Source organism: Equus asinus, chromosome 7 (genome assembly GCF_041296235.1).
Source record: "Equus asinus isolate D_3611 breed Donkey chromosome 7, EquAss-T2T_v2, whole genome shotgun sequence".
Classification (NCBI taxonomy): domain Eukaryota; kingdom Metazoa; phylum Chordata; class Mammalia; order Perissodactyla; family Equidae; genus Equus; species Equus asinus.
This window is the reverse complement of record NC_091796.1, coordinates 76,753,350-76,778,686: the sequence shown is the minus strand read 5'-3', so window position 1 is coordinate 76,778,686 and position 25,337 is coordinate 76,753,350. Positions and strand designations below refer to the sequence as shown.

At 42.0% G+C, this 25,337-nt stretch overlaps 2 protein-coding genes across 3 annotated transcripts in view; one reads left to right on the top strand and one right to left on the bottom strand.

Annotated features, from left to right (window-relative positions):
* Positions 1 to 196: 196 nt before the first annotated feature.
* On the top strand, positions 197 to 24,704 carry VTI1B (vesicle transport through interaction with t-SNAREs 1B). Of its 2 annotated transcripts, XR_006530173.2 has the most exons (7): positions 197 to 1,047; positions 11,544 to 11,602; positions 13,767 to 13,958; positions 16,164 to 16,337; positions 17,826 to 17,887; positions 19,475 to 19,770; positions 24,574 to 24,704. XR_006530173.2 is itself a non-coding variant. In XM_014862425.3 (6 exons), the coding sequence occupies exons 1-6, from the start codon at positions 933 to 935 to the stop codon at positions 19,569 to 19,571; spliced, it is 699 nt and encodes a 232-aa protein (XP_014717911.1). In that variant the 5' UTR covers positions 197 to 932; the 3' UTR covers positions 19,572 to 19,801. The 2 variants fall into 2 exon arrangements, 1 of the variants encoding a protein (XP_014717911.1); XM_014862425.3 differs by lacking the exon at positions 24,574 to 24,704 and having other exon boundaries at positions 19,475 to 19,801.
* ARG2 (arginase 2) overlaps positions 16,570 to 25,337 on the bottom strand; it is a 34,488-nt gene continuing 25,720 nt past the window's right edge. Inside the window, exons 5-8 of the mRNA XM_014862421.3 lie at positions 24,373 to 24,467; positions 24,091 to 24,195; positions 22,777 to 22,913; positions 16,570 to 20,234 (exon numbers count right to left, since the gene is read on the bottom strand). Coding sequence (XP_014717907.2) covers positions 20,065 to 20,234; positions 22,777 to 22,913; positions 24,091 to 24,195; positions 24,373 to 24,467 — 507 coding nt within the window. The 3' untranslated portion in view covers positions 16,570 to 20,064. The remainder of the gene's footprint in view (positions 20,235 to 22,776; positions 22,914 to 24,090; positions 24,196 to 24,372; positions 24,468 to 25,337) is intronic.

The window sequence follows — 25,337 nt, the reverse complement described above, 5'->3', positions numbered from 1 at the left end:
CCGGGTCCGCCTTTCTCACCACATTATAAATGACCTGGGTGCACAGTGCATCTTTTACTTAACCACATATGCCCAGATCCCTGCACAGTAACTACTCTGCACATTAGCAAACACCTGCTGAGTGAACGAAGGCACTAGGCGAGCCCGGCCGCTAGAGAGCGAGCGCGCATTTGGGACGTCACACTGCCCAGGGACCACTTCTGAAAGCACGTGATCCTGGTCACTTGAACTCCCCAGTAAAAGTGCTTCACTGCTCCAGGGCAGGCTGGAACCTGGCCCAGCTATCTTTCCAGGGCTGAAAGCTGACAGTCACAACGTGAACTGACGAAGTCAGGGCGGCGAAACAATGCGACGACGATGAAGATAACATCCAGGAGCGCACTGATACCAAACCACTTTCTGTCAGCGTCACCCAGGACAGCCGCGGCGCAGGCAGCACCACCGCCCCCAGGAATGCGTGACCTCCAAGTTGGAGCTTCTTCTGCGCCGAACTACAGCCCCCGGCATGCTCTGCAGTGCCCACCCCTCGTCCGCACGCGGGGCCCTGGAGAGAGGCGGCCACGCTGCCCGTCCCGCGGGTCCCCACAGTGCTTTCCACTGTGGCGCTCTCCCCAACCCCGGACTGGGTATTTCCAGTGCCCTGAGACTGTCGCTCGCCCCCGCGCGCTGCTGCTCCTTCAGGAGTCGCCTGGGCAGCGCAGCATGCCTGACTTTCCGTCAGGCCTTCGCGCCCGGCGCTCCCTCCGTGACGGACTGCAGGGAGTGGGCGTTCCGGCTCGGGAGGACCCCGCCGCGGCCCCGGAAGCGCCTCGTCCAGGGCGGCGGTGGCGGCGATCGCCGTGATGCCTGCGGGGCTGGGCGGCTGACCGCGGGGTAGGTGCGGGCCCGGTGCCCAGAGTCTCGGCGGCCGCTGCTCGAGTGTGGCCTGGGCCATGGCCACCTCCGCCACCTCCTCGGAACATTTCGAAAAACTGCACGAGATCTTCCGCGGCCTCCATGAAGACCTGCGAGGGGTGCCGGAGCGGCTCCTGGGGACTGCAGGGACAGGTGATGCGGGGGCGGGCCCAGCCTTGGGGAACTCGGCCTCGCGCACTCTGGTAGGAAGAGTCCCAGACCCGGGCCCTCTTCTCTCCGCTCTTCATCCTCAGACACGCCCCCTAGGGTTGGCTGGGTCCTGGCGTCCAGGACTCCCTGCTGCCACTTAGGGTGCTCTGGGATGGTGTCGTCTCCTTGGGACTCTCCCTTTTGATCTTCCTATAGCTTTCAAAATTTTCTCGTCTCGTTTTCACTGTGGCAAAAAGAGCATAGGAGACCTTACATCTGCGGTCCTCTATTTTAGTAGAATTGGTTTTTTTTGTAGCTCTCTGTATTTAGTTTTATGGGTTTAAAAGCATTATTCTCAAGAGAGGTCCATAGTTTTCACCGGACTGGCAAAGGATTTGTGGCACCAAAAGAGTTAAGAACCCAGAAGAGTCATAAGTTTTGGGGTTGGTAGATATCATTTTTGGAGGGCTCGTCTTTAAAATCAGGATTGTAGTATTTAGGTCTGGTCCTCTTATGAACTTTCTGCTTAGACTATTTCCTGCCCCTTGATTTCAAAATTCAGGTTGCTGCAAGCTTTGCTTGGAGGGGCTAGAGTTTTGCAGTGAAATTCATAGGAAGACCTGCTGTGGTTCTTTGCCTCAGAACAAATAGATCTTGACGGCAAGGCAGATAAGACTTTGTTTTATCGTTTTCACTTAGGGGTCAGAGCTTGAGTGTTTGCTCTGTGAGTTACCCAAGGTCATATGAATTCAGTGACTGCTGAGAATGAAATTCATACGTTTGTTTAACATATATTTATTGGAAGAGGGTGCTGTGTGCCAGACACTGTTGTAGATGCTGATAATATTGCAAATTACAATGAAAAAGAAAAATCCCCGTTCTAGTGAGTCGATAATAATATGTAAATATTAAGAGACGGTGTTAAGGGCAATACAAGAAGATAAAGCAGGGCAAAGGGATAGAGAGTTGCGGGGTGGGAGGGAGGCTCAAATTTTAAATAGGGTGGCTGTGAAAGGCCTCTTTGAGGAGGTGGCATTTGGGTAGAGACTTGAATGAAGGGAATAAACCATGCAAAACTCTGGGAGAAGTGAGTGTCAGGAGGACAGAAGAGCACTGCAAGGGTCCTTAAGCAGAAAGGAGCTTAGTATGTTCTAGAAGAGCAAGAAGGCCAGTGTATTTGGAGTGGAATGAGCAGATGGTGGTAATAGATGAGGTTGGAAAGAGGTAGGCAGGGCCATGTCACATGGGGCCTTGTAGACTGTGGTGAAAGATTTGCATCTTTTTCTAAATGCCACAGGATGCAGTTAAAAGGTATTGAGCAGGAGAGTGATGGGATCAGATTTAGAAGGTTGAAAAATAGACAGTTTTTCAGCGTGGTGCTGAATTAAATTTTGCAGTGTCCATTTCTGTAAGGCTAAATAGTGCAAAAGAGCATTCTGTTTTGAAAAATAGATAACTGAATTAGTTAAATTCACTATCTTCATCTACCTAACCTTCTCATTCCTACGAAGAGGACAGTCAAAAAGGTGAAAATTTCTACCCAAGCACAAAATACTCTAACACAAGTTGCTGGTAACAGACTACTAGTTGTTTAATGGGTAAGTGAATATACTGTACACATATCCCCAGGTTATGATAAGAATTTCAACAACTTTCAGTCTCCTTATTCATACTACTCAGTAAATATTTGTTGAATAAATTGAATTTAAGCAAACACACTGGGCCTCGTCTCTGAATCCTTTTTTTCTAGTTCTGAGACTACTCCATAAGCTTTTCAGAGCTTTAATTTCCATCGTGAATTATTAGGCACTGAATAATGTGTGTAACACAGCCCTTGCGTTTAGGTTAGGGGCTGTAATTGAACTCAGTCATTTTTCAATAAGCATTTATTGGGAATGGTTATGTGTCAGTCACTAACCTGGGCTGTGAGGAGTTCCAAGAGTTCTTGCCTTAAATGGGGACAAATTTACAACAAAGTGTGTGATGAGTCCTAAAATAGTTTTGAGACTGTGAAAAAAAAGGCTAACTTGAGCGTGGGGGAGCAAAGGGGGAAGCTTCATAGAAAGGAGAACTTCGAACTGAGTGTAAGGGGTTGAATGGGAATTGGCCAGACAGAGGGGAAGTGGAAAGAGGCAACAAAGGAATAGAAATCGAATGTTCACAGCTGTGACTGGAACTTAAGCTGTGTGGGGGAGAGCAGCAGTAGATGAGGAAAGTAAGACACAGCCAGGTCATGAAGGCACCGAAGTGTCACATTAAGACATTTGGACTTGATATAGAGAATCAGTAAAGGATTTCAAGCAGCTGACTAAAATGGTCAGGTTTTATTTTAGAAGGAGAATGCTGGTGGCTGAGTAGAGGATGAAGGAGAAGCACAAGAGTCTGAATACAGGGGACCATTTAGGAGGTTAGGAGCCTTTGTGGCAGTTGTCGGGGTAACATGGGAATCTAGAGAGTCCTAAATCCAAGAGGTGAGTCTGAGGCAGAAATTAACCAGACTGATTGGACATGAATAGGGTGAATAGGGAGACAGATTCGAGGTGTCTGCGTTTTCTCACTTGGTCAGTTGAGTGAATGTGAACTTAAATAAGAAATACAGTAGTAGAATCAGGCTTGTTTGGGTTGTGGATGAGAACATCAAGGGTGCTTATAGAATAGAGAGCATAATGTCTGTCAGTTCTAGCCTGACAAGATATTTCTTCTCCTGCCATTAAAAATGACATTTATGAAGATGATATCATGTGAATTGAGAGGCAGTATAATATAATATTTAACAGCAAGGATTCTAGAGCCAGAATCCCTGGGTTCAAATCTTAGATCCACGTCTTAGTAGCAGTGTGACCTTGGACAACTTATTTTAACCTAACTGTTTCCCATGCAAAATGGGGATAAATTAAAGTATTTGATAGGAGTTTTGTGAGGATTCACTGAGCTAATATATGTAAAGCCCTTAGAATACTGCCTGACAATAGTAAGGGTAATTAGCCGTTATTACTATTATAGGGGAAATTGGCTATTTTATTTAAATAAAACATAATACCAGCTCTGTATACAACTACTCTTATCTTGCTCTACTTTCCCTTTTTCCTAGAGCACTTATCTTCTAACATGTTCGACACTTTCCGTATTTATGATGTTACAGTCTATTATGTGTCTTCCTTTCACTAGAAGAGTGGTTTTCAAACTGTGGTCCCTGAACCAGCAGCATCAGCATCATCTGGGAACTCGTTAGAAATGCCTGTTCTTGGGCCCCACCCAAGACTTACTAAATCATTAACTGTTTTAATAGTCTGTTTTACAGCTGTCCAGGAGATCTGATGCATGTCGAGTTTGAAAGCCCCTGAGCTAGAACATAAGCTCTATATTTTCTCCGTGTCCTCGCCAACACTTATTTCTTGTCTTTTGATAATAGCCCTTCTGAGAGGTGTGAGGTGATATCTCAGTTGGTTTTTATTTGCATTTTGCTGATGATTAGTGATGTTGAGCATCTTTTCATTACCTGTGAGACTTCTGGATGTCTTTGGAAAAATGTCTATTCAGATCCTTGGCCCATTTTTTAATCATATTGTTTGTTTGCTGTTGAGTTGTATGAGTTCTTTATGTATTTTGGATATTAACCCCTTATCAGATATATGATTTGCTTGTATTTCTCCCTTTTGGTAAGTTGCCTTTCATTTTGTTGTTTCCTTTGCTATGCAGAAGGTTGTTAGTTTGGTGTGGTCCCACTTGTTTATTTTTGCTTTTGTTGCCTTTATTTTTGGTGTCCACTTCAAAAAATCCTCACTCAGATCGGTCAGGGAGCTTATCCCCATGTGTTTTCTTCTAGGAATTTTATGGTTTCAGGTCTTATGTTCAAGTCTTTAATCCACTTCAAGTTAATTTTTGTGCATGGTGTAAGATAGTGGTCCAGTTTCATTCATGTGGCCGTCCGGTTTTCCCAACACCATTTATTGTCCATTCCTGTGAGAGAATCCTTTCCTGTGAGATAATAGAAAATATATCTGTTGGTCTCTGCCCCTGGTTCCTGGCACAGTGCTCCTAAAACGCTTATCATTTCCTAAGTGATAGGAGCACTAGGAACATCTTTTTTTCTAATGAGGTGACTCTGGCTGGGCTCATGGGTGGCTTCTGGATGGGGGCTGGTCACCAGAAATACCAAGCTCTGATTAGAAGCTTGGCTTTTCAGCCTTGCTCCCTACTTCTCTAGCAAGGGGAGAGGAGCTGGAAATGGAGTTAATAATTGATCATGCCTATTGAGGAAGCCTCCATAAAATCCCAATAGTATAGGATTTAGAGAGCTTCCAGGTGGGTGAACATATCCTCATTGGGAGGATGATGCACCGCAACTCCACGGGGACAGAAGTTCCTGCGCTCAGGACCCTTCCAGACCTTGCCCTATGTATCTCTTCATCTGTGTCCTTTATATCCTTTAATAAACTGGTAAACCTAATAAGTAAGTGTTTTCTTGAATTCTGTTAGCTGCTCTAGCATGTTAATCAAACTTGAGGAAGGGGTCATGGGAACCTCCAATTTGTAGCCAAACTGGACAGAAGTTGTGGGTAACCTGGGGACCTGCTACTTGCACTTGGCATCTGAAGAGGGGGGTGGGGGGGTCAGTCTTGTGAGACTGAGCCCTTCGCCTGTGGAATCGAATGCTATCTCCAGGTACTGTCAGAATTGATTTGAATTGTAGGACAGCCAGCTGGTGTCACAGAGAATTGCTTGGTGTGAGAAAAACCCCACGCACATTTGGTAACCAGAAGTGAAGTGTTCTGTGTGAGTAGTAAACGAGACACGCAGGAAAGACACACAGGAGGAAGGACTGGGTTTTCCCTATATAGGAGAGAAAGATCTAGGAGGGGGAAAGACTGGATTTTCCTAATACATTTCCCCAGTGTATATTCTTGGCTCCTTTGTTGTAAATTAATTGACCATACATGTGTGGCTTAATTTCTGGCCTCTATTCTGTTCCATTGATCTTTCTGTCTGTTTTTATGCCAGTACGATACTGTTTTGATTACTGTAGCTTTGTAATATAGTTTGAAATCAAGAAACGTGATGCCTCTAGCTATGTTCTTTCTCAAGATTGCTTTGTCTAATTGGGATCTTCTGTGGTCCCTTACAAATTTTTGCGGTTTGTTCTATTTCTGTGAAAAATGCCATTGGAATTTTGATAGGGATTGCATTGAATCTGTAGATTGCTTGGGTAGTATGGATATTTTTAACAATACTGATTTTTTTCCAGTCCATGAGCATGGGATATCTTTCCACTTGTTTGTATCTTCTTTACTTTCTTTCATCAGTGTCTCATAGTTTTCAGTGTACAGGGTCTTTCACCTCCTTGGTTAAATTTATTCCTAGGTATTGTATTCTTTTTGATGCAATTGTAAATGGCATTGTTAATCTCTCTTTCTGATAGTTTATCATTAGTGTATGGAAACACAACAGATTTTTATATATTTTGTATCCTGCAGCTTTACTGAGGTTGTTTATTAGTTCCAACAGTTTTTTTGTGGAGTCTTTAGAGTTTTCTGTATGTAATATGTCATCTGCAAAGAGTGACAGTTTTACTTCCTCCTGTCCAATTTGGATGCCTTGCATTTCTTTTTCTTGCCTAATTGCTCTGGCGAGGACTTCCAAAAGTGGTGAGTGTGGGCATCCTTCTTGTTCCTGATCTTAGAGGAAAAGCTTTCAGCTTTTCATCATTGAGTATGATGTTAGCTATGGGCTTGTCATATATTGTAGTTACTGTTTATTGAACCCTTAATATGCATGACATTTGCTAAGAGCTTGTTATATGTATTATCTCTTTTAACCCTTTCAGACGACCTTACGGTACTGTTATATTTCCTATTTACAGGAGACAGGCTTAGAGGGATCTGATGTTTTTACCTCCGGTATGGTGTAAGATCAGGTAAACTATTGTGGTGTACAAATAGAGGATGTAGGTCCTAGAAATGCCACAGTGGGGCGCCAAAAGCAAATTAACCACATAGTTTAAAGATCCTAGGGCCGGCCCTGTGGCGCAGCGGTTAAGTTTGCACATTCTGCTTCTCGGCAGCCTGGAGGTTCGCCAGTTTGGATCCCGGGTGCGGACATGGCACCACTTGGCACACCATGCTGTGGTAGGCGTCCCACATGTAAAGTAGAGGAAGATGGGCATGGATGTTAGCTCAGGGCCAGTCTTCCTCAGCAAAAAGAGGAGGATCGGCAGTAGTTCGCTCAGGGCTAATCTTCCTCAAAAAAAAAAAAAAGATCCTAGTGAAACCAAAGTTATTTCCATAGCTCTAATGGGCCAAGGTTAGTCATTGTTGGGCTGGTAATTCAAACTGCCTGTAAGGAAGACAGGCTACCACCTTGCTTGAACATTAAGGTAGCCTTCCTCTAGCTCTTTCAGAGCTGGCTGCTTCCATTTTATTCCATGTTTAGGACATGATGCTATCATCCACCCAGGTTACAAACAGAGTCAGTCTCAGAGTGAGTCACTCACATGTGACTCGTTTGGCAAGGCGTGTTGGGTGGGTGACAGTGTTGTTTGGAGTCGCTCGCTCTTATTTCTGGTGCCCATTCTACCCAGTATGCAGTCCTCCTGTTTTGTAGTTGATTGTAGTGGTAATTCTAACTCCCTAAAAAACTAAGAGGTCTGAACAGATTTTACCTGTTGCTGAAGGCTGTACCCTGGGAGCACAAAAATGCCCCTCAATGCTATAATGTCCAGAAGCATTGGGTTGGGAGTCAGTAGACTTGTATTCGAGAACTGGTGTTGCCACCCATTTACTCCTCCTGTGACCTTAGGCAAGGCAGTTTCTCCAGGCTCTAGTTTCCTCAACTGTAAGATGAGGTTAAACTAAATGATCTCTAAGGTCCGTCTGAGCTCCAACATTGATTGGTTTCACAATTCTGAGACTAAAGCATAAAGAAGCAGCTACTGATACCTCTCAATTCGGTAGGGTTCAGCCTTTTTTGAACCTTTAAATATCTGCCTCCCTGGCTTCATCATCAGAAGGGATGATTTCAAAGGCTTTGTGTTTTTTGGGGTTTTTTTTTTTGTCTTTTTTGGTGAGGAAGATTAGCTCTGAGTTAACATCTGTTGCCAATCTTCCTCTTTTTGTTTGAGGAAGACTGTCCCTGAGCTAACATCTGTGCCCATCAGCCTCTATTTCACATGTGGGATGCTGCCACAACATGGCTTGATAAGTGGTATGTAGGTCTGCACCCAGGATCCAAACCCATGAACCCTGGGCCACCAAAGCAGTGCACGCAAACTTAACCACTATGCCACCAGGCTGTCCTCCTCCACTTTTAATCTTAGGATTCCATAAAGAGTCTTATAATGTGGTGAAGTTCTTCAAATTGCTTTCAAAGGGAGCATATTTATTTTAAAAGTATATAAACTGTAGAGCACTCCTAGAAGAATGTATGTCTTATTAAACCAGGTAGAAGGTAGAGTATCCCAACTCCAAAAAGACCAAGAAGAACAGAATCATGCAGGGAAGTTAGTGAAAGGCTCAAGATTCTGTGGGCTGCTCTTTTCCCCCCTACTTTTATTTATATAGGCACTTTCTTTGAATCATTCTAGAATTTGCCTCTTAAGAATGCAGACTTTCATATTCTTTAAAAAGGAAGAATAAAGGAGGAGACTTCATGACTAACAGAGTTGCAGAAAAATCCAAGCTAGGAAGGGAATGCCCTTCTTCTTAGAATACTTCATACTGTCAGAAGTGAGTGTGCTTGAGTTTGGAGATGTGTCTATTCAGAGGAGTGATGACACTCAGCACTTCTGTGACAGCTTATTACAAAATAACGTGATACCTCTCCATGGAAGTAGCCATTCTTGATTGCAAATATTATTTCACTGCTTGTGGCTGAAAACACAGCCTACCCAGGGATCATAACAGCTGCTGTGGTGCTTTATTTCAGTTACATCATGGATGATCAAGATGTATATCATTTGCCATGGCTGAACTTTGTTCCATTTAAAACAACAACAACAACAACAGGGGCCAGCCCGGTGGCATAGTGGTTAAGTTCATGCGCTCTGCTTCGGCAGCCCAGGGTTTGCAGGTTCGGATCCCAGGTGCGGACCTACACGCTGTTCATCAAGCCATGCTGTGGTGGTGTCCCACATACAAAATAGAGGAAGACCGGCACAGGTGCTAGCTCAGGGACCATCTTCCTCACTAAAAAAAAACAAAAACAAAAAAAACACAACAAACCCTGGGTTTTGTGAGTGGTGTGGTCTGAGAAGTAGTTCACGTGGAGTGCCTTGTGTACGTTAAGAGAATGTCACATGACAATGAATGAGGCATAGTAAAGGGTGCGTTGTCATTTGCCCTTGCAGGCGGTAGCAACATCTAAGGGGCCACCCTACCAGGTTTAATGTTCTAGAAGCAATGGGACTTGTAAAAGAAACAGTAAATCTCTCTATTCTAGAGGAGCTTGATCTCAAGTTGAGAATATAGAACGTACACATCCAAAACGATTTGATTACTTAAAAAGTAGCAGGCAACTGACATGCTGGATGCTGTTGTGATTAACAAAATGTAAATCCAAATAAAGCATGACAGTGGTATTACATCTTATATGGCATTGGGTTAGAAAGTCAAGGCTGAAGAAAATCAAGGTAAATAAAATTATCCAGGAAAATCTTAGGACAGCATTTTGAGTACCCACATACCATCCCTCCATCAGCCCAACTCCGCTATTTTCTTTGGCATTGGAAAAGATTGCTCTTCCTTCAGTTAATGGAAGTGCTGGCTTGTATTTAGGAGTCACGTTGAATGAGAAATGCATAGCTTTAAAGACCATGTCCTGATACATGCTACAGCATGGGTGAATCTTGAAGACTACTGTGCTAAGTGAAATAGCCAGATGTGAAAGGACAAATATTGTATGATTCCTCTTATATGAGGTACCTGGAATAGTCAAATTCATAGACACAGAAAGTAGAATGGTAGTTACCAGAGTCTGGGGGGAGGGCAAATGTAGAGTTAGTGTTTACTGGGTACGGAGTTTCAGTTTGAGATGATGGAAAGGTTCTGGAGATGGATAGTGGTGATGGTTGCACAGCATTGTCACTGTGCTTAATGCCACTTAACCATATATTTAAAAATGGTCAAAATGGTAAATTTTATGTTATATATATATTTTTTACTATAATTTTAAAAAAGACGTTATCCAAATTGTGAAGGTAGTTCCAAAAGAAGAGTTCAAAAAACATTGTAAGCAATGGTAACTTTGTGGTAACAAGTAGTTTATGTGTAGATTTCCAAAGAGAACTTTCATTTGGATGTATACATTTAAAAAAATCAAGCTCCTCATAAATAGGGCTAATTTTTGCTTGTTAGATATGAAGGGATGACCTACCTCTTTATTTTATAGCCAAGGAGGGAGATCAGAACCAAAAGAGATGAAGAGAATTTTCCAAGCTTACACATTGAGGTTCTGGTTGAGGGCTCCAAGCCCAGAGTTAGGACCAGAACCTAACCCCCTTTACTCAGCAGCAGCTCTCCCTGTGCAAATGTTTACTAGGTGACAGCATGCCACTACTCCCTTCATCTTTGCGTGTCCCAGTACCATTTTTACTATTACTTAATCGTTTTCTTTGTATCAACTTATTTCATGTAAGATACATTTATTTCATACAGTTATTTTAAAAAGGAAATTTTATATCACTACTTTAAATGGAAAATCTGTGGAACCCATCTAAATGATCAGAAAAAGTACAGTGACAGCAAAACAATGCTGTTTTAGTTAGATGTTATTGTTTTGAAACTGAAACCTGTTTTGAAGCTGAAGCCTGTTCTATTTTTGTTAAAAGGGTAGATTGGTAATTTTTAGGTATTAAAGACATACTAGCACCAAAATGGCCTGATGTGAAGGATTAAAAGAAGTCATAGGGGGATGACTTTCTCACTGTGAGTCAGTGGTATTTACATCATTTCCCACCACTGCCAGTGGGTATGACTGAGAAACATGTGCCATACCATGCAGCCTCCCCAGCAAGCAGAGTAGGTGGGTTTTGAATTTGTTTTACAGAAAAGCAGTGGATAAGGGTAAAATATAGAGAAGTGATTCACAGAGGGGGGTGAAAGTGGGCACGGAATTTCAAGAACCAGGATTGTTATACATTGTTATTGATGAGTGTGCTTGATCCCTCTGTTTAGGATGGGGGGAAAAAGGATTGACAATGATTAACTTAGAGCTGTAGTGTTTCTTAGTAAGGATGCTATTGGCCTTTGGGGCCAGATAATTATTATGCAGGACTGTCCCACGCATGGATATTTTTGTTCCCTGGGCACTAAATGCCAATAGTAAAACCCTCCCTCTCGTCATTTTGGTAACAAGTTCCCATACATTTTTAAATGCCTTTTAAGGGTGATTAAGTACTACTCCCTCCACCAGGGGAGGAATGGGGAGTTTATTCTAAGCAGAGGGAATGGCCTCTACAAATGTATGGAAGCAGGGCTGAGCATTTGAAACTTGTCTGTCTTTTCCAGAAGAGAAGAAGAAGTTGATCAGAGATTTTGATGAAAAGCAACAGGAAGCAAATGAAACGGTGAGAACAGGGAGCAAGTCTTTGTTTTCTTCTACCTGGTGTTGGTCTTTTCCAGAAGTAATGCTTATGACCAGATCACAGATTAACTGTTCATCTATTGATTCTGATTTTGATTATTTCTTACTAAATGAGGCCAGTTGATGGGGATGCATGTTTAGGGGGGTTGACAAACATAAAGGGGTAAAGCTTGAAGACTCTCCTGAAATGAGTCTTTGATAGTACATTCCTCATGTAAGGACCTGAGTGGTCTTTTAAAAACTGGCCATTAATATCAGTTATTCTGGGGCCGGCCCCGTGGCCGAGTGGTTGGGTTCTCGCGCTCCGCTTCGGTGGCCCAGGGTTTTGCCGATTTGGATCCTGGGTGCAGATGTGGCACCGCTCGTCAGGCCATGCTGAGGCGGCATCCCACATGCCACAACTAGAAGGACCCACAACTAAAAATACACAACTGTGTATCAGGGGGCTTTGGGGAGAAAAAAGGAAAAATAAAATCTTTTAAAAAAAAATCAGTTATTCTTCTTTGTTAAACTTACTGTCACAGAAAATGTAGCTCAGAGGTGGTTCTAGCCACATTTCCTTCTGTTTTAAAAGACAGCATAATGGCTGGATTTGTTACCTTGGGCAAAGCATGCATGAACAGGATGAGATCCAATCAGGACCCAGAGTTTGTCGGAAGCTGGTCCAGGTTGCTGAGCAGTTTAACAATTGCTTCTCTCTTAATTTGTGGCTTTTCTTTAAATAAAGAAAACAATTTTTCTGTTTCCATATCATTATGCTATACCTTCAGCAAACCCTTTCAGGAGATTGGGGCTAACATCCGGGTCCCTGGCAGTACCCTGCAGAAATAGTTGCTCCTGGTTTTTGCTACCACAGAGTAGACCGAGATGAAAAATTCCTTTTAAGCCAGGGAACTTGCTTCTTGCTTATTGAAGAACAACTTCCCTATCTGAATGAAGTTCTGAGAAGTTAAGCTTATCTGCATCCTTTTCTCTGTTCTATATATGTTTTAAGGAGGATCAGGCCACCAGACTGTGGAAGCTATCTCCATAATAGGAGTACTAGAAGCTTTTCCTAATACCTCTGTACAGCTGAGCATATCCATGATATCTGTTAGGGAGCCAGTATTCCTTTTCAGTTAACATCTTAGTGGCATTTAAAAAAATCTTTTAGCTAATACTAGTTTCTTTGTTTGGTGCTTACATACTTTCTCTGAATTTAGCAAAATTAACCACGTCTACTCTTGGCCACCCCAGGCTGATGAAAATAATTTATGGCCTCTTGTGAACATGTCTAGGTGTTACATTTTACTTATCCCAGAAAAATGGAAATCTGGTTTGCACCCCTGGTTATCTCAGACATGGAGACAAACAATTGATTTTCAGAAAGAGGAGAAGGAAGGGAAGAACCTTGATGCCAAACCCCTATCGCTTGTAGTACTGTAGAACCTCGGAGTGCTTCATGATAGCACTTGAACCGTAACGGTAAAGAACTTGGTATACTGAAAAAACAACTTGAAGATTTTGAATCCTGACAGCTCTTATTGTGTAATTTTTGAGCAAGTTTCTTCAAGTCCTATATATGAAGTAGAAGTAGTTTTTCCTATCTTATTGATTTGTTGTGAGGATTAAATGAGGGAATGTGTGTAAAAATATTTACTGAGCTATAAGGTGCTTGTTAGTTTTTTCCGTCATTCATCATAGACTTTTTTGTTGAGGAAGATTAGCTCTGAGCTAACATCTGCTGCCAAACCTCCTCTTTTTGCTGAGGAAGACTGGCCCTGAGCTAACATCCATGCCCATCTTCCTCTACATTATATGTGGGATGCCTACCACAGCATGGCTTGTCAAGCAGTGCCATGTCCGCACCTGGGATCTGAACTGGCAAACCCCGGGCCGCCAAAGTGGAACGTGCACACTTAACCACTGCGCCACCAGGCTGGCCCCCGTCATATACTTTTTGAATGCCTGTTCTATGCTTGCTAGGCACTGTGCCAGGCACTCAGCATAATAAGGTGAACATGTCACGTGTGGTCCCTGCCCTCATGGAGCATATGGTTATGTACTTATTTGGGGTTGTCTGTGGTTTGAGTATTCCAAACCAGGCATGTGCCCAGATCAGAGAGAAAAGAACCAAGCCATCCACTCACTACTTTCTGCCTTCCTAGCTGGCAGAGATGGAAGAGGAACTACGTTATGCGCCCCTATCTTTCCGTAACCCTATGATGTCTAAGCTTCGAACCTACCGGAAGGACCTTGCCAAACTCCACCGGGAAGTGAGAAGCACACCTTTGACAGCTACACCTGGGGGCCGAGGAGACATGAAATATGGCACATATGCTGTAGAGAATGAGCACATGGTAAGCGTCAGCTGCTTTTTTTCCCCTTAAGAGCCTATGGTACAAGATTTAACTATATTGTGGAGTACAGTTGATGTTATCAGTGCATACTAGACTCTTGTTTCTCCCACCTTATCCTCTTTCCTGTATCCAGTTCCCCTTCTCCCCTTGGGTACCCACCTCTACTATATTTAATGCAGATCTTTCCAAACCATATGCTTATTTAGATTTCTTTGTACCCTTGATATATAACACAGTGCTTAGTATGTAGTGGAGGTATACAAGTGTTACCTAGTCTTATTATATCTGGACTCTCTATTCTGACCTGTTGATCCAGTTTCTTTCCCATGTATGCCCAAAAACTTGTTACATTTTTAGTTTATCAGAGTACTGTTATAAAATTAACCCAAGCTTTCCTTTACATTTATATAAAGATGGCCCAACTGCCCAGATACAGCAGAGAAGGCAAGATGCATCTCAAGAAGAGGCTAACACCTTATTCTGTTTAATGGGAAGTGAACCAGACTTGCTTCTCTAGCATCCAGTAGTCTGATTTATAAAATTCTACTAAAATGAAAAAGCTGTATTTTGAAACTATCTAGAGAAGCTAGATAAAGGAATAAAAACTTCAGAGATTAAATTTAATGTGTTGCATTATTATATTCCACAATACAAAGTAGAAATGGCCTGGCAAATAGCGTGGGAAAGGGAAGGGGGCCCACAGGTGCAGACTGCACATATGCAGAAAGGCTAATAGTACAATTTTAAACTAATAAATCCTATTTCATGATGCATCCTGATTATAGTTTGAGACATTGAGATGATACTGGCCTGACATTGCTGATGTCAAAACTGGAGCATTTGAGAATGATGTAAAATTTTGATAATTCACTTTGTGAAGTGAGACTGGAAAAGGCAGGTAGGTGGAGCTTGTTAAAGTGAGATCAGAGGTGTAATAGTGACTTTGGTCAGTTGTTAATGAAAAAAAACCCGAAAACAAAAGGGAGAGATAAGTCCAAACAATTTTGCTTTAAAATTATTCATTTCAGAAATAAAAACAATTTAGATATACATGTGGTATGTATATCACAGTAAAATTGTTGCAAATCTGAGGTTGATTTATGTGATCTGTCTTTTCCTGTTCTTTCTTCAGGCTGATCAGATGACAATCCTTATCTTTTATTTAAAAAAGCCTTATTTCTGCTTCTTTCAAGCTAAACTAAAACTAAAATAAACTGGAGTTTATTTCAGCCTCATTCAGTGGTTTCCTCATCCACTGGTCTATATGCCAAATGTGAAGTGAAAAGACTTGTTACTTCTGATCTGGGAACCCACCTTGGCTTCTTGATGGTGGTGTCTGGTGCTGGGATAGGCCCTGTGAGCCGGCCCCTTTGTGTGCGCGTGCACAGATGCATGCTTTGAATAGCTAAAAACTTAGAGCTGCACCCATTTCTTTCAGTGGTGGTTAATTCTGGCCTGACAAAGGCTACTTCTGTCCTCATGCCTTGTGTGTTTAGGATTATAGGTGGAGTAAAAAACTGGTGGGGATTTAGAAAATCGGGGCAGAGTACTTGCCCTGAGAGCAAATCTCCAGTTTGGCAACTTCAGAGTTTTTCTGGTTGGCCAGAGGTGAAATTCCTTTTGGGTGTACCAAGATGTAGCCACTTAAGTTTTTTCCAGCATGTGGTAGTGTCTCAGACTTGTAAATGATTTCTATATGTGCTGAAAACGAATAGCTCATTCAGAGTCCCTCAGTACCAATCAAGTGGGAATCTTCAGTGAATTACTCTATTTCTAGGGCTGTAGAGTTTAGTTGGTTTGCTTGTTGCACTATCGAAGTTACAGGCTGTATGCATTTTCAGGTAGCTTCCACACCCCAAATCTGGGCCTCTGCCTCTCAGAAGTTGCTAGTCCAGAAACGCATGAGCCAGTTCAAATTCATCACGTACACAGGGAAAATGCTCCAATATTAATCCTTCCTTTTTGGCCTCACTTAAGTGTAACAAGCAGTGGAGTGGGAGGTATTCTGCTCCTATATTGGATTCCAGGTTCTGCTTTAGTCTGACCTTGAGAAGGATCTTATAGTTCATTAGCACTTTGGTTGTCTTAAAAGTAATAAAAATGATTGCACACTATATCCCTTACATAAGAACGGCCATAAGGAATGTGCTGGCACTGAATTTATAATGGAAGTCATCTAACATTTTCCTTCCACACTCCTGTCAGAATCGGCTGCAGTCTCAAAGGGCATTACTTCTGCAAGGCACTGATAGCCTGAACCGGGCCACCCAGAGTATTGAGCGCTCTCATCGGATTGCCACAGAGACTGACCAGATTGGCTCAGAAATCATAGAAGAGCTGGGGGAGCAACGTGACCAGTTGGAACGTACCAAGAGTAGAGTAAGTCAGGGCGGACAGGGAAGGGGCAGGAGTGTGGAAAGTGGGTGGGCCCACTCCACTCTGATGCCTTGCTACTGACAGAAGCTATAGCAGTTCTGAATTCAGAGTGTGACCTTTCACGTTCTTGTGCTTTTCTCAATTTTAGTTTGCTTGGCTGAGAGATTGCCCTTGGAAGTAATTTCACCCATAAGATTTAGAGGTCATTGGAGGGGAAAAAAAAAGACTAAAGAAACCCAATTTCTGCTTTTATTTAAGATTGCAGCCACTCCATTCTTTTATTAATTCGTGTATTACCAATCAGATTTTTATTTCTCATACATCTAGTGAAATAGTCTGCTAATTTTATGAAAATATCATCTACTTTAAAAGATCCTAGATTTCCTGTCATTTGGAGCCAAGGCTCTTTTCCATGTCATAAAGCAGTACCACTGACAATTTATAGAGGTTCAATCCTGGACTATAACTCTTTACTGTTACCAAAGGTAAGCTGGATCATTGTGGGAAGAAAATGGAAATACTTAGGCCAAATGAACACTAAATTGGGGCCTCTAACCTGCTATCACTCTGAGAGGCTCTGAAAAACAACTCATTTCTTCCTTTCCATACATCTGCATAAAAATTTTAAAAACAGTACAACTTGCCAATGGAATGCCGTGCTCTTAATCGCATGAGGCAAATCCAAACTGGGGGCAAGATTTAGATGGGAAAATATTTGACGTGAAAATCAGTGATGCCCTTCTCTCCTCAGTGAAAAGTCACAATAAAGTACTGAATTCAAGGTAAGCTATGGAGAAAGCAAGTTGCTTACAGATAATGTAGTTTTTGACTTTTGAACATATGAGGTGGATTGATTGAATTTAAAGGCCAAGGAATGTGCTCAGAGATCAACTTACCAAGGCAACTGGGCAATGGGAACAGATGGCAGATGGCATCTGTTGAAATATCCTCCAGCTATCTAGGTTAGTAACAGGCAATTGAACAAGAAAGTTTTTTTAAAAAGGCTCAAGATTAATTCCTTTCACAATTCAATGTAAGTGTCTCTTAAAGGAATAAAGAAAAAAAAATAACCAGATCCCAAAGTGGTAATCCACCAGCCTATAAAAACAAACACTAATTCAAGAGGCTCTCCTGGAGTTTGGCTGATGAAATTCAAATCCCAAATTGCTCAGAGTTGCTTCAGTTACTGGTGAGGTATGTTTGAAGCCTTTCTGTTTTGAGTAGCTAAGGTGAAAGATTAGCTTGATCCTGGAAGTCCCCCACGGCGAGCTTGGATATAATAATTCCTAAGCTTACCTGATGCGTACTAAAGCCTCTTGTCCTTTCCAGTTTCTTCTACTTATACTCAGAGGCCATCATTTAAATTGGTTTGATTTCTTGGAGTTTTTCAACATATACTCCTTAATGCCCACTGTCAGTTTAGGAATGTTCAAATTCTACAGTGTATACTTTTGAAAGAAGGGGGAAGTAACTGCTGTTTTCTCTTTTCAGCTGGTAAACACAAGTGAAAACTTGAGCAAAAGTCGAAAGATTCTCCGTTCAATGTCCAGAAAGTAAGTTTTAGAAAGTCTCAAAATTAATTTCTTTTAACGTTTTTCAACCAAGAATGTCAAAGCTTTGAACAATAACTTGTGATGGTCCTAATAAAGCAGAAAAAATAAAGAACGTTATCTTGTGTAGTTAAATATCCCAGGAAAAAATCCTTTGTTGAAAGTATATATGCTCTGACTTGGAGCAGTGGAAAGTTTATCCACTGGAAAGACTTTTAATCCAAGCTTACATTCCTTAGAGAAGACAGCACATGGGAAAAATAGAGCTTCATATTTCTTGAAATATATTTTTAAAAACTTGATTAGAAAACTTTTCACTGCTACTTCTTAGTACTTGGTTTTGGCTCTGCTTGCCCTTCATGGTAGTCTGCCCTTTATCTGGGAGTTCTGTCTTATTAGTACAAAGTTGACTTAAAAAAAAAAAAACTCTTGGGCTGGCCCAGTGGTATAGCGGTTAAGTTTGCATGCTCTGCCTCGGCAGCCCGGGTTTCACCAGTTCCGATCCCAGGCGTGGACCTATGCACCGTTTATCCAGCCATGCTGTGGCAGGCATCCCACATAAAAAATAGAGGAAGATGGGCACTGATGTGAGCTCAGGGCCAATCTTCCTCAGCAAAAAAGAGGACAATTGGCAGCAGATGTTAGCTCAGGGCTAATCTTCCTCAAAACAAACAAATCTGTTGACATGAGTGCTGACAGCAGTAAAAGCAGGGGCAGAAAGGAAATATTGCCACTGAGGTTGAATTTGAGGTAAGTGGGTAGTGTGCATGAAACAAAACTATTACCAAGTCATGGAACTAGGAAAATCATTCTCCTACTAAACAGTGGTGAATTCCTTGTTTGGAATGGGGGAAACCTTCAATTTAGACTGAACATGAAAACCAGAGATTAGATTCTGTTAACAAAAGATAGTACCTTTTTTTGAAGCTGCTATACTACCTTTATAGAGACATCCATTTGGGTTGATGGAGGAAGAGAGAGTAAGAAGGGCAAGAAGTTTACAAGAGATTGAAAGGCCCTACCCAGCTTAGTTACTTATCCTCATCCCTGAGCTGGCCTTCTGCACTGGAGAGTCTGCCACAAACTCTTCTCCCAGCATATGCTCACAGCTGTAGCATGTAATTGCTGCAGCTCTAAATGGTTAGTGATAGTGTATTTCTACTGTTTTGAAATATGATTCGACCTGATTCCAAAAATGGTATACTTTTTCATATGTATATTTATTATTTTTCCAACTAGCTCCTCCTAGAAAAGCTGTTTTTAAAGAGAAGAAGTAAATACTATTTGAAGACAGACATTTTAGAATCAAGAAACCACTTTTATGCTTTGGTATCTACTGTCCAAGTTTTTAACCTTTCTGTGAGGTAGATGTGTTATCCCTAAGTTACAGCTAAAGAAGCTTCTGAGTTGTCATTTACCAGCTAAAAAAACCTTATAAATACTTACTGCTAAGTGGCTGTGTGATCAAACAGAAATTCAGCCTACCTCCCAGTATCAAGCCTTGGCCCCAGGTCAAACCCCTAAGTATTAATGGAAAGAAATAAGGTTATCCAGACTTCTGACTACTCCTCACTTTGCTTCTCTTTGTAGAGTGACGACCAACAAGCTGCTACTTTCCATCATCATCTTACTGGAGCTAGCCATCCTGGGAGGCCTGGTTTATTACAAATTCTTTCGGAAGCATTGAACTTCATCCAGGGAAGGCTTTGTGGACTAGAACTTCAACCCTGTGAATGAATGGCGTTAAGACATGGAATAAGCGTATTGCTGCTGTGAGCTGACAGTTCAAGGATGCACTGCGTGGCCAGACTGTGGGAGGAGGGAGGGAAGACCGAAAACCACTTAAATGTGAAGGAACAGCAACAGGACCAGTATGCTCTACCAAGGTAATAAATGCTGTTTATGACTTTAAATTTACATGGTACACTAACATATTAATACCCTGTGAACTGCAGAAAACCAAATACATGTACAATAGTATTATTGGTCACCGAAGTGGAGAGAGGAAGGAAACTTTACAATTGTGAGAATGCACAAATGTTCTCATTAAGGCAGTATTGACCCAGACAACCATTTAATATCTGTCCCCTCAAATACCTCTTAACTCTGGAATGTTCATTGTGACACACGTGTCAGCACACAGTATTTCCTAAATTCTCACAAGTTCTTCACTTTGTGATTCATCTGGTGAGTAGGAAGTTGGTCATAGACAGTGTGCCCTCCCCCTCCCTTGTCTGACCAAAACTTGAAGCAATCACATCCACTGCTAGGACAGCTGTAGCCTTGGCCTCTTCCTCTGAAGCAGCCACCCAAGGATTGACTTCAACAAGATCCAGTGCTGACAGCAACCCTGAAAGAACAAAGTATGACAAAACCTCAGAAAACCCCCTAGTTGCTACTTTCAGTGAGGGTTATCCCATTTAGACAGAACAAGTCAAGGTAAAAACAAGTCATTTTCTACTATAAAATTATCCACTGTCAGGAAAATTCCTTATACCACCTCCTCTTGGGCATGAATTTAAGTTAAAACACTGGTATACTAGAGTAGGACTGAAAGAAACCTTTAAGGTAATAAAATCAGTCACCTGTTCAAGTAACATAACAGGCATCACTGTCAGGCTTTCTGGATAGGATAAGGAAACAGCTTGGGAGTGGGGCAGGGGCAAGGAGTTTCCAACCTATTTGTTGGGAAAATATGTGCCATTTCCAGTATTAGGAACCTTCCAGATGCCTGCCTGTAGTTGTTTGAAGAGGAGGTCTCCCACTTCTCACTAGCCAGAGCTCTTTTCCCACTTTTGAACTGACGCTATGTCTGTTGTCTCTTAAGGCACCATGAACCCTCAAGTGTGGTTATTACTGCATAACTTACTCTTTGCCCCTGCAGGCCTGAGCTTTGAGGGCAGGTTCCACGTCTGACACAGTTTTTAGGTCTCTCATCAGACTGACCTAGTATCTTGCACTTGGTCAAAGGAAGACGCAGCCATACTTTGTTTAACTTGGACTCAAGTTACCTTCTCTGAGGGCTTGAGAACTTGCACCAAAGGGAAGATTAGACCAGAAGAACCTATCCAGACCTACCCTCTACCCACTCCCTTGGCCCCTAAACACACATACACATGCCCCACTTCTCTGAGTTATTTAACTTTTTAGTTGGTTATTCTGGGTGAATTTAATATATCTCTTGAAGAATCATCTAAACAACCTAGTATTCAAGAATATGAAGTATCTGAGAATTTTTAGGGTGGCCATAAAGCCTGCAAACATGGGTGAATACACCTAATGGTTTACTGATACTACATTATCGTACATGATATGTTCAATGCCATTACATCAGTTCAGTGTGCTGTCCCTTATCAGCAATGCATAGTTCAGTGCACTGTGTAAAACTGCGACCAGCAGGCATGGTACTCTGGCATTTCCACCAATTCCTGCACATGCATCTGTGTCTCTGATGCTTTGTGTGTGTGACTTCCACTAACTAATTGTGGGCCTTTAGCATAGCCCAGTAGTAATCGAGAGGGTTTGAGCTATTAATATATATTACCCATGTTTCCAGACTATTGCCACCCTGTAAATTCATTTACGCAAACTGTTTGGTTTTTTTTTGGAGGAAGATTAGCCCTGAGCTAACATCCATGCCCATCTTCCTCTACTTTATATGTGGTGGGACACTTGCCACAGCATGGCTTGCCAAGTGGTGCCATGTCTGCACCCGAGATCTGAACCTGCGAACCCCAGGCCACCGAAGCGGAACATGCGCACTTAACCACTGCTCCACCAGGCAGGCCCCTAAGCAAACGGCTTTATGTATCTAGTTGACAGTGTCATGACAGTCTTGTGGAATAGAATAACACTGCAGCAGGGGAGGAAGGGACAAGGTATGACCACTGCCCCATCTATGTGCTGGAAGTTACTAATCCTTGCTCTAAGTGGTGTCATTTGGAACCAGAATGGAGGACTGAACTCCCAGGTTCACTGGCCACTAACTCAAGGACAGCTGACAACATCCAAGATTGTGGGTGTGAAAATGAGATTATCTTGCCACTGTCAGATCTGATAGACAAGTATTTTTCCCTTTCTGTAGTGCCTAATGCTTTAGGAGGCTCTGGACCCAGGGAAACCACTTCTCAATTTCCTTATCTATCCCAGCTAGTCAAGGGTGTCCTGTAGTCCTGGGCCTTTCAAGTTTTGGGTCTCTATGCTATTTAGACCTCAATTTCATGAGATGGTATTGAAGTATCATGTGGTAGTTGTTTAAATTTTGCAGTGCAAGGTCATTTAACCTAGTCTTAAAACCAGCAGCTTTCTGACAGAAGTGGAAACTGTTTGGAAACAAGTCTGAGTTTTGGGACAGTAAACCCTCATAGCCACTCTTAATAACCTAGCATTCAGTTTACTCATTTTCCTGTTAGCCATTCATCTTCCAGTGTCCCCATTATTAAAGCACTGATCAAACAAGCTCTAGGATAAGACTTATCCTATATGAAAGGACCCAGCTTTGAAGTACCTTCAAGAGAACCTTTAACTCCACATTCCCAGCTCCCAGTAAACCAACCTTTTAATGTCAGGGTAAAAATGATAGCTACTTGGCCTTGCTTTTTAATCTTAATCTGCCTTCAGACAATTCAGATACAAAGAACTACAGCAGTTTGACAGTTTATTCTTGTACTTAATAAATATTTAAGTAGACAATTTTTTATTCAACATTACTTTAGCATATTTTGGTATGAGCCAGGTCCAAACATGCCTCTAAATGACTAGCCCTTATGACTTTAGCTATAAATTTAAGCAAAAACAACGTCTGCAATGACATGAATAACAGAAAAGATTCCCTGGCAGGCAAGAGGCTTCAGCCTATTTACTTGGTAGTTAACAGGTTCATCACTACTTACCTGTATTGTGTATTTCCTCAGTAATATATATGCCTTCTCGATAAGTCAGTCCCCCTACAACAGGGGTTCCTGTGGCTGGAGCCAGTGTAGGGTCAAATGCATCGATATCAAAACTCAGATGGATTGGCCTTTGTCTTCTTGAAAGGAGGAGGAGAAGAGTCAGTTGGTTGTGCTTGGACATTCATCCTTCCTACAGTTGCAACTCCTTGATTTTGTTGCTGTTAGTCCTGGTATTCTGTTACTACAGCAGGTTTCCAGGTTTCCTATTCTGGAAGTTACTGAGTATTACCCTAATAGCTTCCTACACACTTCATAATTTTGCCATTTGTTCTGTATGCCTCAGACAGACTAGCTCCAGTTTATATTTATGACGTACCCTGGGCCTCAGGGCCTCTTAACAACTATCAATAAAGGGAATTCTTCACTTCCATATGACATTGGGCGCTGATAGAATCTAATGTAAGTTCTCTCAGAATCTAACAGCAGCTGAACATAACTGTGATTTTACATTATCTGATCTGATCTTACCTCCCTCTTCTAACCTCATTTCAACCCAAATGTCCAATGGCTGAAAGTAATATACAACAAACACCTATATACTAAATAACTAACTTAACAGCTTAGGAAATGGCATAGTACTAGGTAACAATCACCCAGAAATAAAGATTCAGCACTGGGAAGATGCCCTTAAAACTAGCATTTGATTAGCATTCATCTGCCATCTTTTTACACTACCAAGATTTGCTTAAAACAAAACTCCTTTCACATGAAGCATTAATGAGGCTGGGAAGAATGGGACAGTTGGAACTATGAATGCTTCTCATGTCAAAAGATAAGCATTAAAGGGGCCAGCCCAGTGGTGTAGTGGTTAAGTTTGTGTGCTCTGCTTCAGTGGGCCACGATTCACAGGTTTGGATCCTGGACACAGACCTACACACTGTTCATCAAGCCATGGTGTGGGGGCATCCCACATCAAAAAACCAGGAAGATTAGCACAGGTGTTAGCTCAGGACCAATCTTCCTCACAAAAAAAAATAGGCATTAAAAATGGAGCTAAACAGAAATTCATGAGAGAGAGAAGATCTGGCTAATGACTTCAAGGAAACCCTCCTCCCAACCCCAGAGGAAGAATACAACCTATGTTTCATATTCTCCCTTTCTGAATTATTTGAATTTTTTAATATGTACTTGTTCTGATTGTATTTTAAAAGAAAAGCTACTATCCTCAAAAGACATGTTAAAGTGTGCTGCCCACTGGGAGTCCGCCCTATTCCCTTGTGGACCTGGAAGTAGACATCCATCCTAGTTACTTACTTGCCAATCAGCAGATCAAATGTCTGTTCCATGACCTTCTGGATACCAAGTCGATCTATGTCTCTCATGGAAAAATACTGGATATCATAATTCTTTAAAATAAAACTGTGGTGAGATATAAAGGAAGGAGTCCTTAGTTTAAAGGGCATTTTTAATCAAAGGCATGTGTGTGCGGGGAATCGTTACAGTGACCTACAACATGTTAAGGTAAGAAATCACCTATCGAATAGTACATAAGGAGCCAGGACAGGCCCAAAGCTTAACCTTAGTATATCAACTTACTGTTCAGCAGGGTCCACATCTCTTAGACCAATATACACAATACTTGGGGAAGAAATACAAGGTTTGATCCAGGAAAATCCTGGGAGTTGTGGTACCTATGAAGAGAAGAATGAACAGGATTCATAAGGATTCTTGGTCTCACCAAGATAATCACCATGTGCTTCCCAGTGTATGCAGTCTGCTTTCTCCTCCTACCCACAGGATATGCTTAAAGCAACACCAGACACACCTGATCTGGAAAAGAGACCTGATACAAGTGGAAATGATTCACAAGGGCAGCTGCAGAACACAGTATAGCTTTCTAAAGAAAATAAAAAAATCTCTTTTCCTAAGGTGGTCTTGGTTTCTCATTAACTTACCTAAATAGCAGGAATAATGCTTAACCCTTTTCTACCCTTTTGCATATTACTGAATTGCTTACAGATTGGTTCTTGAAACATAACCCAGTTGCCATCTCAAGTTACTGACAGCCAAAACACGAATTCTGCTTAATGAATAACCTTTGTACTTTCCTGGTTTAACTTGGTCCCTCACTGAGGGGAGGGATATAGAGATTCTAGTCTGTGCCTAACATGGACTCTGTATCTTCAGAACAACGTACGAAAATATCACCTAGAGGTAAGCCTGGTTTTACTTGTCTTCTAGACCAGCAGGTCTGAGAGTGAAGCCTGGGAGCCTCTAACCAAGAAGTCCTCAGGATATGGGTAGATCAACCACTAGAGTTAATACCCACTACTACTTTCCTTTCTTACAAGATCATGACTCGCCCCACCTCCTGGGAGTAGGGACCATGTCCTAGTTATCTTTATAACCAACCCTAGCATCTAACAGACTGCCTGGCCCATAATAATGTTTGATGAACAAATGAAGGGGTGGTAAACATTTCTGTCACCACTGTCAACCCGTCCTTCACAGAAATCTTACTGAACTAGACCCTCAAAGCTCCAGGATAACCCCTGCAAGCC

What these genes read in the sequence shown, in the direction of transcription:
- VTI1B (XM_014862425.3), top strand. Translation starts at nt 933, where the DNA reads ATGGCCACCTCCGCCACCTCCTCGGAACATTTCGAAAAACTGCACGAG. An exon ending in CCTGGGGACTGCAGGGACAG is followed by an intron (nt 1,048 to 11,543) that starts GTGATGCGGGGG and finishes TGTCTTTTCCAG; the next exon opens with AAGAGAAGAAGAAGTTGATC. An exon ending in CTCCGTTCAATGTCCAGAAA is followed by an intron (nt 17,888 to 19,474) that starts GTAAGTTTTAGA and finishes TTCTCTTTGTAG; the next exon opens with AGTGACGACCAACAAGCTGC.